At 42.4% G+C, this 13748-nt stretch overlaps 1 protein-coding gene across 1 annotated transcript; it reads left to right on the top strand.

The window, feature by feature from the left end:
- Positions 1 to 1909: 1909 nt before the first annotated feature.
- On the top strand, positions 1910 to 13579 carry SLC13A2 (solute carrier family 13 member 2). Its single transcript, XM_030472857.1, has 12 exons — positions 1910 to 2003; positions 4996 to 5124; positions 5454 to 5590; positions 6662 to 6888; positions 7757 to 7937; positions 8157 to 8279; positions 9211 to 9432; positions 9532 to 9629; positions 10077 to 10198; positions 10951 to 11112; positions 12070 to 12207; positions 12724 to 13579. Exons 1-12 carry the CDS (start codon positions 1950 to 1952, stop codon positions 12853 to 12855), a joined length of 1725 nt encoding a protein of 574 aa, XP_030328717.1. The 5' UTR covers positions 1910 to 1949; the 3' UTR covers positions 12856 to 13579.
- Positions 13580 to 13748: the final 169 nt, after the last annotated feature.

Genomic DNA, 13748 nt, shown 5'->3' with positions numbered 1-13748 from the left:
AATTCCAAGGACCCAATTCAGTGTTAGATTAACCCGTTTACATAAACTGGAGTGGTTCCAAGTTAATGCAAACTGGCATCAGTCCTTTGACGCCACCAAGGGAGTGTTAATGGGCTACAAGTGAAGCTCTAACCAAGCCCCTTGAAGACATTCTGCAGTAACACATTTGCAGAGCCCCTTTATAGCATCGGTGGAAGCAATAGGACTCATCAGTGGAAAAAATCCCTGTGGATGTGCTGCTTCTGAGGAACAGGCAGGATTCCTTAGCTGAAGCCCTTCCACATTGTTACTTATTCCCCCTGACCAGGCTGCAGCTGGAGGCCAACCTTCGTTAAGGGAGATGTGAAAACAAGGTGTCGGTTTAGATTTTCATTGCAACTTTAGGACATAAGAGTAGAAAGTAGAACAATTACTTTGCCATTGGCTGGTTTTGTCACTGCACCTTTTCAGCCACTAATTCAACATTAAGTAGAAGCAAAAATATGAATACAACTCATTTGAAAGTTCTTTCTCATTCTTTTTTGTACCAAGGGTGAAGTGCTAACGCTCAGGACTGGCAGTTAAGTTACATGATGCTGTTTCTTGTGAGCAATATGCCTAAATCAAGCTTTGCAAGAGAGCTGTGAGTTGGCAGCTGAAACCTCACTGGTTTTCAATCACAAGCCCTGGCAGAAAAGGGATGAGAGAGGGAAAGAGCAGAAGCTCTTTGTGGTGCTGACATGAGATGACCTAATGTCTGTGCTCCTCTCTCTCTGCTTGAGTAAGCTATAAACAGAGCTGAGACAATTCATACCAGTAAAATGGAAATGTTATCATCATTATCTGAAGTATGCGCTTGCTTGATCTACCAAATAAAGACATCAAAGTGACATTAACAAGACACTCCCTTTGGGATTGGAAAGTTTAGTTCCACTCCTGCATATTCACAGAACCAAGTAACTCACTGCTTGGATTTGAGGAGCTTCTTGCTGAAATGACCAAGAATTGCTGGTCATTGAGGACTCACCTCCCTGCCCAGGACACCCTGCAAGCTACCAAAGCTGTGCCTATAGACCTGCAAGAGCAGAAGGGTCAAAAATCCCCAGCCTGATGTCTGCAAAGTGATGCCCTGCAGCCAGGTCTTTCCCAATCCACTGAGATACAACAGGCTACATCAGAGTACGGGGTTCCCTCTCTGGCCCCAAGCCTGACTTATAACCTACTGCGCTGCCAGGTGGGAGAAACTGAGTTCTGACCAGACTTTAATATTTCCCCTGTTGCAATTTGAGTAGAAGAAAGAGGGATTGTTGTGAGAGTTGTCCTTGAACCACACGAAGATGGGTGCTCCTGCTCTCAGGTGGTGAGGACTGTGAGTCCCTTTCTCCATGGGCGCTTGATGTGGCATCTGGTGCCAGGAGTTCTGCTCTGGTGGGTTTTGCTACCCACAGAACTTCTCAGTGAATACAAGGATTTGTATATAGTGCTTCTTGATCTGTCTAAGCAATATATTTTGAGTATTGCAGATCTTCAAGCTATTATGAAGGAGCAGTTTCTCTTTTTTACAGGAGGAATAACCTACTCAAATACCTACTCAAAGAAGGCATTAGTAAAGACCAAGACATTACTATTCTATTAAAAAGCATAGGTCATTTTACGATGCTGTTAATAAACCTACTTGATCCACAAGGAGTTAATTCTCTCCTGGATTTATCGGTTATCAGGAAGATTGTCTGAAGAAAGTTCCTGGTCTAACACTCTTTTTTGCTAATCTCCTCCCTTCTTTGTTCCCTTCCTTATTTCTCCGATTACAGTTCCAAAAACAACACCCAACCTCCCGAGGTCAATGGTTAATATTCCCAAGTGTTTATATAGTCTCCAGCAGCAGAACTCAGGCTCTTCAGCACCGGGCCAGCTCCAGCACCATGCCGGGCTTATTGCAGATTATCCTGGCCTGCAGGAAATACCTAATCATGCTGCTTGTACCCATCTTGTTTCTTCCTCTGCCTCTGGCTATTCCTACCAAGGTAAGACCTTTTTAAACTGAATTTGAGAGCCACAACTCTGAATCCCTCCTGAGAGTCGTTCCTTTTAAATGACAGAGCTGAAAAGAACGTGCAGATCCTTTCTCAGAGACGCTTCATTTATGGCTTGAAGATCTTTTTGGTTTTCTGAGCAGACCCCTTTGAGTATTGACTATGGGATGTAGATGGATGAACAGATACATCTATGATTGCATATTCTAGAAGAATGCTCAGTGACATGTGGTTTTGTAGCTTTTGCTTTGCATCTTCCTGATGTAGCAATGGACTTTCAGCACTGAAGCTCATACATGTGAGCCCAAGATACAACCTAGGGCTCAATTTTAATCCCCCTTTCTGATTTCCTAAAAGAATGCAGTCCATATTTTGGTTTTTCCTTTCATTTTTTTTCCTTGTTGTCACTGCCAGATAGAAGAGACATTTTCCCTGGTCAGAAGAACAAGGCATTGTGAGGATAAAGGACTACGTATTTCACTCTCTTTTTTTAGCATATTCCTGTAAGAATCTTTCCAAACCAGTGATTTAAAATTGAAATTGCCCAGCTTTGGCTGGATTTGCCCAGCTGGATTTGAATCCAGCACCTTGCTTAGGATTCCTTCAGTTAACTCCAAACCCCTGTAGCTGTGGGGCAGGTACTTCTGAGACACTGATCATTCAAACCCAGCGTGCTGAGCAGGCAACCTGCCGGTGTTCTGACTTATTTCTCTGCCTCCCAATCTCTTCATGCAGATGGATCTAATCTCTGCTTTTCAGGTCTTTTATTGCAGTCCCAGCACTAAAAGTCTCAATTTACCTCTCCCGTCACTGCTCTTTGGACATCAAGTCCCAGCTCTTTCCCCCAGTCTCTGCTTGCCCCCAAATCCCTGCTGACTCCCAGTTTCTAGTCTCCCTTCACCACACTCCATCCTCACTCCAGTAGCTCTTCCCTGTCTTTTTGTCAGCCCTTTCCTCCTCACAGCAGTCTTTCTGGAGTGTTATCAGAGACTTTGGAGCTATGGATTGCAAGCAAGAACGAGAGAGTGGCATTGGCTTGAGGTGTGCCCTCTTATTCCTGTGCTATGCAAACAAAATAGCTTAAACTATCACTTAAACGTTTACTAAGAAGTAAACCAGAAAAAAGAACCCTTTTTTGCTAGTTAACATTCCTTAGCCAAAAGAGTTCCTGAAGTTAAAGAGATCTGGCTCAGAACTGTTCTAAGTAGCCAGAAAGAGAGAAATGGGGGTTTTTTTGTCCTGAGGCCACAAGTTCAAACCTACTTGCTGGAGTCATTGTTACCATACAATAAGTCCTTTGTATTGCCTGTGGAACGACTTGGTCCAGTTCCTCTTTGGAAATTACTCTCTCTGGTTTCTAGGTAGTCAGTTACAACACAAAAATTCAAACTGACCTGGACTTTTCCCTTTGCAATCTGTAAGAAGGTTTCTTGGGTTGGAGTTGTGCATCGTGGTGCGTTAAGCAGGAAAAGCTGGTGCCTCAGCAGGAGGGGTTGTGAGCACACAACCGACAGGGTGGAATTTCACATTTTTCTCTTCGGTTGAGCTATTAACCTGCCACATAATGACAGCTCTGGACACTGAGCTATTACAAATGACAGCAAACAATGCTCCAGGTTTTGTCTAACGACAGAGGAATTGTCCTTATGGGACAATTGATGTTGTGAAAAGCCTTGTTCCAGCTTCTACTGAGAGCCTGCGCACAGTGGCTGAAGAGAACAGCACTGGGCCTACAATATGTGTTCCAAAGCGTTGCCAGGGTCTCTCAAAAGGCATCTTCTGTGTTTGATGGGATGTAATTAAGGTGCTTCCTGCTCTCATTCAAAAATAAGGCTCAGAAAGGCGTCTTGTCATCTCTTCATGAATCTCTTTCAGGTTTACTTCTCCAACCCTGCAGCTTTGGTAATTACCACCTAGATTGTGATCTTCTTTCCTCCAGACCGCTCAGCTCCCCTATTCATCCTTTTCCTTCACCAGCTCCATAACTGCCAGGCCATGTCCAGAAGTCCTCAGCATGTTCTAAAGCATCACAAGTTTGATCCTGCAGGCAGGCATTATCCCAGCTCCTGGGTTTAATCCTCTGTAATCTCACCATTACAATGTCCATCTCTTCATCAATGCTTTCCTCACTTAGAATCACTACATTTTCATTCAGATGAAATGAATTTCATTCATTCATTCATGCCCACACAATCACTGGTTTCTTCCTTTGGATCTGCTGGTGCCCGTTATTGCGCCAGTTGCAAAATGAGGAAGACTCTGTTACCTGCAGTGTTACTTTTCCTTGCTCTCTTCATCAGCCCATCCATATGAAAAACTGTTGTGACAAGTTATTTAGTGTATAGGGACCGAGTTAAATATTTGTATATAAAGTCTGGAGTAGTTGTCCAAAGAACTAAAGCGTTTTCTCAGAAAGAGGAACATGAAATAGGGGATCATACCTTCTCCGAAGAAACAAGACAGAGTCAGTGGAAGCTGAAACTGCTCTGTGACTGGTTTGTCAGTGAGCCTTGCAAAGTCTGTCCTAAGCTAAAAATCCAGTGAAGAACAGATGAAGGTATTTAAGGTACAAGGAATTCAGGCTGTTGAAATGAGTTGGGGTTCATCTGGATCAGTAACTGTTTCTGCACCTCAAAGATAGAAACATAGAAAAAGAAAATACCACCATCAGCAAAATGCAGAAGCCTGTGCAGGGACTGCCAAACCTTATAATGAAGGGTTCAAAGTCATCAGTTTGTTTCTTTTGCTATGGTTCTTGGTTCTCCCCATTGGAGGCCCCCATCTTTTCCTCACAAGGTTGTTGAATTGCTTGTCATTAGATTAGGATCTGCAGAGGTAGGAGACAGACAGGAGGGGAAGACAGAGAATAACCTTTTCCCTAAGCCCTTTATCAGGCAATGAATATAATTATGGGCTGTTGCTTTCTCAAAGCTTAAGTGAGATGTACAGTCTGTTCTGACTGCATGTACTCTTCTTCTATCAGGAGGCCCAATGTGGTTATGTCATCATAGTGATGGCACTGTTTTGGTGCACGGAAGCGTTGCCGTTGGCTGTCACAGCTTTCCTCCCTGTCCTGCTCTTCCCGCTAATGAATATCATGGATTCGACAACAGTAAGAAATCCTACTCTATACATGTTTGCCTGTGTCTTCATTGGTCAGCTTGTTTGGGGTTTATTTCCAGGGCGATTTCCAGAGCAAAGAAGAGCAAATGGCACTACTGGTACACAGAAGTCATCTGTCCTCTCCAGGGAACAGGATTTGCATGAGCCCAGAGCGAACTCTGAGTGGAGCTGCTAAATCTGAACTCAAAGCAAGCCCACTGTTGAGATGCAATCCAGAGTTACTGCGTGCTAATGTCTTCAGAACAAGATCCTCCCTCAAAAGATGCCTTCTCTCTTGGCTTCTTGTTACTATTTCCCCTCCTTTGTTCCATGTTACAGGTGTGCCAGGAGTACCTTAAGGACAGCAATATGCTTTTCATTGGGGGACTGTTCATGGCCATTGCTATTGAGAACTGGCACCTACACAAGCGTGTTGCTCTCCGGGTCCTGCTTACCACTGGTGTCAGACCAGCCCTGTGAGTAACAGTTGTGAAAACACTGTGGAATAAAGGACTTTATGGCATTAGTTCCTACCTCAGAGTTGCCTGTCATCTCCCACGTGAATCTGCAAATCATATCCTACAAATGCTTTTCTACAGTCCAAATGAGTTAGTGCCTGAGCAGACCTTGCAAACAGGGATCCTTTGATGGGTTACAGACCTGGAATTCCAAATGGCTTTAGGTAGAGAAATAGCAACAAGAGAGTCAGTGCTAGAAAGACAAGGGTGCTGCTGGGCTTGGCCAGAAGCAAGCTTTAGACAGTCAGGAAAGACTGCGGCTGAAACACAGAAACCATACTCCCTAACTGAGAGAGAAGAGAAAATATGGGGATGCTTGTTTTGAAAACAACAAATGTTTACCAGACTAGAAGTTTAAGCTATGCAGAGGCTTCATGGCCCTATTTAATTTGTCTCAGCTCATAAGAAGAGGGAATAGTGAAGGAAATTACAAAGCAATAGAATAAAAACGCATACAAGATAAAGCCCTTTTCATCTGATATATAATCTACATCTCATCTAAAGAAAAATTTTGAAACAAATAACAGAGTAATACTGAAACATGGATTAGAATTTTATATTAAGAAAATCTTAAATAATAGAGGGGATAAAATGACCAAAAAAAAAAAAGAGATCATCTTCCTTACGGCTTAAACTGATTGCCACTTGGGCTCAAATTCAGCTTTCCTCTTCCAAATACATGATAATACATTAACATGTGTTGTTGAGGTGGAATGTCTTCCTCAGAAGCATGTAGAATAAGCAGAACGCTGACTGGATAAACTGCTCCAAGCTCCCAGCTTCCCCTTTCTTAGTGTTAAGAACGTAAAAGCACAACTGGCTGAAAGAGCAAAAAGAAACCTTCATGTGAAACCTTCATGTTAAACCTTCCTGTGTCATTCCCAGAGCAGACCAGGGTAGGAGGAAGCACTGGGTGTGAATTGCTAAGCATCTTCCAGACCAACAGCTTTGTAAGCAAAGCTTTGTAATGAAGAAAGGACATCACAGAACTGAGTTCTGAACTGACTTTGCTAAACCTTTTCATGTCAGACTTCTCATGGGTTTCATGATCGTGACCGCCTTCCTGTCCATGTGGATCAGCAATACTGCCACCGCTGCCATGATGGTCCCAATAGCACAAGCAGTGCTGGAGCAGTTGCGCAAGTCAGAAGTAGACTCTAACTCAGCTGGCCAAACATCTGAAAACATCAATAAAGCCTTTGAACTGCAGGAAGAGTCAACTAAACCAGGTAGCTCCAAAGAAACAGAGGGAAAAGGTGAGTGGGTTATGGGTAGTTTTCTCTTTGGGGTAATGGAGGATGACCTGAGGCCTTCTTCACTGTCATTAGAGTTGCTAGTAAATTGTAAAAGAAGAATGTACCCAAAGCATTCTGCCTGCATCCAATGGCATTTATGAGGCTCTTCCATTAACCAGACAAAAGCATAATAAGATCTACTGACTTGGCTGAAGTTATAAATAGATTGAAAAGATGAAAAGATGATAATTAATCAATAAAACAGCAAAACTTGTAAGTTCTCCATTACCCGAAGCCTTTATATGAGGTTTGCTATTTCCCTATATAGTTATAGTAATTCAAATCTTATCTACTGTGTAACTTATCAGATAACAGGGAATTCCTGAGGGAAAATTCCATGCCAGAAGGGTAGAGATTAAAATAATCTTTCTAATCCAAAGATATGCAATCATACAACAATCTCTCTTTACCAGCTGTCTTGCCCTCTTCTCCTCTTTGAGACAACTCAAGTGCTTCTGAATGCAAATCTCAGTGCCAACAGTGAAGTGCTGGTACAGAACAAGTTCCCTTCAGTCCAACTCCTCTGGCTCTGTTGTACGTCCTGGAGTTCTTGCTTCTCTCCCCTTCATGTGCAGCTCAGACATTGCCTTAGTTCACTGAGAAGTGTTAGCAGTATGTTCAGACTTCATCACACATTTCAACTGCTCTGTGTCAAGACAAGCAGTGAAAAATGGACAAATCAAAGAATTACCAATGCCAGCCTTAAAAATGAGGAAATTTGGCTCCTTCAGCTTTGAAATAGCCTTGAAATACTGAATTATGCAGGCACAAGATCTTTTCCTATCCAATCTAGCTCCTGTAACACTTTTGTTCCTGCCTTGGGACCTAGGTAATAGTTATGCCCTGACAGTTGAGGAAGACAGAAAGAGAAATGCAAGCCTGCTAGAGGAGAAACACAAGAAGTTCAGCACGGGAATGTCTCTCTGTATTTGTTACTCAGCCAGTATTGGAGGGATTGCAACTCTGACTGGGACAACACCAAATCTGATACTGCAAGGACAAGTTGATGAGTAAGTCTGGTTGAATTTGGGGTTACATACCCATTAAAGTGCATCATTCTGCCAGAGCTGACTTCCAGCCAACACAGAGAAGGGAAATATCCATTTGGTAACTTTGTGGGAAGTTAGCATCTCTTCCTTAGTGGGCCTCACTGTACCTGCACTTTTCTGAATCATTAAAAACAGAAGAGTGCAGAATGTTGTATGCTAACAGCCATCTGCATTCTACAGGCTCTTTCCCAGCAATGGTAATGTCATCAACTTTGCCTCTTGGTTCTCCTTTGCCTTCCCCACCATGATCTTGTTACTGGTTTTGGCTTGGATTTGGCTGCAAATACTGTTCTTGGGCTTTAAGTAAGTACCCTTTACACACTGCATTACAGCTGACAGGCCTGTTACCCAGCACTCATTACATGTTGGAACATAAGTGATGCTTTTATTGACAAGCTTATGCTTGAAAGTCAGACAGCAAGGGACAAGTCCTCACATACAACAGACATTACCAGAAGAGCATACCAGGTATCTGTTAAAATACTGCAACTTTTTCTCTGAGGAATCTGATCAAACCCTTGCTAAGTACACTCTGCAGATGAAAACATGAAGTTATAACTGCATACAACCTGTTCTGCAGCATTGCTTTCAGGTCCTGGAAGATTGTTATGCTTCAAACCAGGAATTTAAATTTCTACTTACAGCTGGTAAATACCTTTGTGACAAGAGTTGCTTCAGACCTAGAGGATTATTGTGCCATTCCTAGTGCTAATCACCCCATACCACCAGCTGGCATTACCTACCAGTTTAATACTTAGCCTATCACTTTTGTATGATCTCATCCTCCTCTCTTTTAAATTGAAAGAGTGCCGTAATACCCGAAATACATAATACTAGCACTTTCAGCTGGAAATTCCTCTTTTAAAACTCTCTTTTTCCATCATTTTAAAAAGCTTGGCAACTGTTGACTTCCTGCTGATCCTGTAGCCTTGTCACTCACACCAACATTGCCATGATTTCCCCATGTGTCCAGACAGCATCCCTGCATATGTGTAGAGCATGAGCTTTTAGAGGCAGGAAGCTTCTATCTGGTCATCTTGGTAACACACAGTACAATGCAGTTACTATCCAACACGTATGGCTGCTGATGCAATGATAATAATATATATCATTTCTATATGCATATATAAATACATCTACCTAAAAGACAACATGACTGATTATAACATTTGGATTCTTACCTCTAAGGATATCTGGCAAATTTCTCTGATATTTCTTGTTCATTTTCTTCTAGTTTTCATGAGAACTTTGGTTGTGCTTCAAATGCCTCTGTAAAGGCAAAGGAGCAACAAGCCTATAACCTTATCAAGGAGGAGAGCAAGAAAATGGGCTCAATGACATTTGCAGAAAAAGCAATTACGGTCCTCTTTGTACTACTGGTAGTGCTCTGGTTTACAAGAGACCCTGGCTTCGTACCAGGCTGGGCAACAGTTCTGTTCAACAAAAATGATACGAGGTATCACCCCTTCTCCTCCTCACTTTGAATAAAGTAGGCGAGATTTAATAACAATGAAAACATGCTGATGCACATGAATACCTGCCTGATCTCTTGCAGCTATGTGACTGATGCTACAGTTGCCATCTTCATCTCAGTTCTGTTGTTCATCATCCCTTCTGACATGTCGGTCAGTTTCAGAGGCAAAGACCAAACAGGTAAGTTTACACTAAACAAGAATTCAAAGTGCTCTTCCTGCATAGCTGTAATGCTTTAGGCACATAGCCAATAGAAGGTCTCTGTTTTTGTAATTTAACTAAGTAGGAAACACTTATCCACGTTCTGGACACTAGGACACACATCTGTAAAAGCTTCTGGAGTCTTCAGGAGAGAATACATGACTTACCAGATATGTTGCCATACTTTTCTCTCTCTCTTACCTGTACCCTACGATGCCTCTTGGAGCAGTTACACATCACTCATTAGTATTTCTGCAAGTCAAGTTTTAAATCTTTGTTGAGGATTGCTTTAGGAGATAATTCCAGTCTACTCGATCTTGCTGGCAGAAGTGTTTCCTGATGTTCAGACTAAACTCACCTCCCTCCAAGAAGTTCTCTTTTCTTTGGAGGATGCAACATGGATTACAAAATCTTTCTGGATTTTAGGCAACAAGCCAAGGATCCAAGCACCCCCAGCTCTCCTGGCCTGGAAAGTGGTTCACCAGAAAATGCCATGGAACATTGTGCTTCTGCTGGGAGGTGGCTTTGCCTTAGCCAAAGGCAGTGAGGTAACATTCCTCTGCTTACCTGGTATTTGTGTCTTCCTGGGTGTTTTCCATTTTGCTTTCCATGAGTGCTCTCCCAGAACACAAGAGGGCATGCTGGTAGCACCAAACGTGCATCTCCTCAGCTAGTGGCAGTAGGACAGACTTCCTTAGGAGGAATCCTGTGATGAGAACAAATCCTTATTGCTTGTACAACTGGGATGGTACTGCCAATCGAGGCAGCATGTTAACTGTGTTTCTAGAAGAGTGGATGATTAAGAAACTACCCCAACACATTGAAAGTTTTATTACATAAACCTTAACTGATGTGGCAAGAATGAGGAGATAATGTGCCCAGGCTGGGTCTCCAAACTATTTTAAGCTAATCACTTAAACTAGAAGACAAATGTGCAGCTGGCTGGAGAACCTTCAGGAGCAGATAAAAATGCTTAGATTAAAACTAAAAGCCCTGAGTATTGATCATGTGTCATAATAGCCTGACCAGAGAAACCATTATTTGCCATCAATAACATACTGTAGTATCTTTTTCTTATCTCAAACTCTTTGGAAGAGAAAGCATGTTTATTGTTATTTAACCTACCAAATGATTGCGTCTATGAGCATCGCCTCTTACATGTTCTTCTACAGAGAGCAGTTTGCATGAGAGCTCCTGTAAGAAGGGAAGGTAGAATCAATATGAGAAGTGGAACTGGACTGTGATGTGGCTGTTTCTTCTCCAGTCTACTATCCTGACAGACCTCTTTCCTCTGTTACAGGAGTCTGGTCTGTCCTCATGGTTAGGAAGCAAACTCACTCCTCTGCAGCAAATCCCTCATCCAGCTATTAGTGTCCTTTTGTGTCTCCTTGTTGCCACTTTCACCGAGTGTGCCAGCAATGTGGCCACCACCACCCTCTTCCTTCCTATTGTGGCTTCACTGGTAAGTTCCAGCATTTCAAAACACCCTTATAAGAACAGCTTTCAACTCTTTCCCAAGCATGTATCTGCTCAATTATAAAATAACACAGCCAAGCACTGGTTCATGTATCTGATCAGGAATACAGGACTTAAAATCTACATATATGTATGTGCATGCATATATACTCACACACACTGTGCTTAGTTCAACCTTTCTAAAACCATTGCTGGGGAAAAATAAAGGGATTAAATTCATTGGCATATTAGACTTTGCCTTCTGGCCTAAACAACCTCATGAGGTCACTGCCAGCTGTACTTGTTTTTTCCTATTTGTTCTGCATAGAGACAGCACCAGCAGCAGCATTTGCTTCCCTGCAACATTCCATTACTGTATTTCACTCCGACCACTGGCCTTCCAGAAGTGTCTGAGGGTGATAGCATTAGTCAAGCTCTATGACCTAATTCAGACTTTTGCATTTCCACAGGAGATTCCTGTTGCTGGGGTAGACATAGCTCTGCAGCACGAAAAGCTGGTTCCAGCTGGAAACTGGAATAAGCTCCACCAAGATCTGTTTGCATAGGCCACAAACTCCAGCTAACCCCTAAACTGATCCACTCACCTTCAGAGGCTTGGCCACCCTGTTTCCTCTGCTAACTGAGTTTTGTTCTTAACCAGTTTGAAGCCACTCTACATTTTTTCCTGCTTTTAGAGTGATTTCAACCATTATTATTAATTTATACTGCAGCAGTGATCACATTTCACCATCAGAAACACAAAGCACTGACCACAAAAATCACTTCTTGCATTTGCTGCATACAGACATTGGCTGGAAGTTGCTAAAGCAGAACCAACATTTCAGTGGCTGCAGTGTTTGTAGAAGAATGAGGTTTCTGACATGACAAATACGGTCTCTGCCAAAAGATTTCTATGCGGGTTTGTGTATCAAAACCATCATCGTTGCTCTCCCTCCTTGCACAGGCTGAAGCAATCTGCCTCAATCCACTCTATCTCATGCTGCCCTGTACACTTTCTGCATCGTTGGCATTCATGCTCCCAGTGGCCACTCCTGCTAATGCCATTGCCTTTTCAAACGGACAACTCAAAGTCATGGATATGGTGAGTGAAAGCACATTCTTTGCAGAATTTTCATCACTATAAAGAATAGCAACACTTACAAAGATGCTCTTGAGGTTTTAAAGAGCAGCCAAGTCCTCTTGAAGATGTTCCAGTAAGATCTTGCTGTCAATGAAAAATGGCAATGTCTGACTGATTGAAAAGGCCAAATGTAGGTCATAGAGATGTCAGAGTTCAATCACCTGGACAGTCCTGCAGGGACAAGGGGAAAGCCTAGCACATGGCACTGGGCTGCCCTGATGCCCTTTCTCACTATGTTAAGGAAGGACTGACAAGGATGCCATGGCTCTTGATAACTTTTCTAACTTCTCATTGACCCAAGAAGAAATCCAAAGTAACACCAGAGACAGATGCCAGGTCCAAACGTCATTTGATGGAGTTCTGATGGAGTTGTAAAAAAGGCCAAAGATAAAATCTAACCATACACAAAACCCTAATCAGCAAGGAAGGAAAAAAGAGCTCAGTTCAACTCATAACCTTTCTCTTTTATAATTCCAGGCCAAAGCTGGGTTTGTACTCAACATTCTAGGAGTTCTGACGATAAATCTAGCCATGAACACCTGGGCTTCATCTTTGTTCCAACTGCAAACTTTCCCATCTTGGGCAAATAGGACAGGTACATGCTTGTAATATGGAGAGGCAAGAAATCAACAACAGTTTCTGTTAGAACTGCAGCGAGAGCAAGACTACCATCTACGTGTGTTTTGCCAAGGCACTGGTTAAGAGGCAGGCCTGCTCTGTGGAAAAGGACAAGCCACCTACAAGCAAAATCACCCCGTTCATAACAGCAATAAAATTGCCTAACAGTGCTGTTTAGCTGGCAATTTCGTTACCCCAGCACCGAGACGAGGTAACCTTTGGCTTTCCAGCTGACCCAGGTATCTTCAGGTTTTCTGTCTCTGCAAGGGTAGATTTTCCCCAAGTGCTACATTGCTTTTCCAGCTCCACCTGTAGAGTGTGAAATCTGCAGTGAGAAAGAAGAGAGGTGTGTATATAAAGAAGAGACTCTACATTCCTGATCTCCTGATCCTGATGAGTATACAGTCTGCTGTGTCTATGTTCAAAATGTACATGGCTGTCATATACTCTGTGGGCATTCCCAGCAAGACACGTGTTGTATGATTACAGACAAATCCCATATTGTCAACCCAAGCTATTACTTTGAAACATATTTATTTGCAGTCCACTTATGAATGTAAAAGACTATTTTTTACCTAGAACATCTCTCCCATTGTTATTTAGGTAAGATTACAGCCCGTAAGGTCATTCTAAGAAGAGCAATATTCTCTTGAGAAGGGGAGAATCCCTGTGTCCTAAAATATACATGATTGAATTAAAGATTTTTTTTTATGTATCCCTGTGTGATGGAGAATTTTCCCATTATGTATCACTGCTTCTACTTCTGTCTTCCATGTACCAACTGCTTGTCTGTGGGCTTACTTAAAATATCTTTATATCATCAGAGAAGTTAACATAATTGATTTATTCTTATTGTTAAAGTAATAATTACTTTATTATTAAGA

Source organism: Strigops habroptila (genome assembly GCF_004027225.2).
Source record: "Strigops habroptila isolate Jane chromosome 13 unlocalized genomic scaffold, bStrHab1.2.pri S16, whole genome shotgun sequence".
Classification (NCBI taxonomy): Eukaryota; Metazoa; Chordata; class Aves; order Psittaciformes; family Psittacidae; genus Strigops; species Strigops habroptila.
Note: the sequence above shows the minus strand (reverse complement) of the source record. Positions and strands in the feature narration are given on the sequence as shown.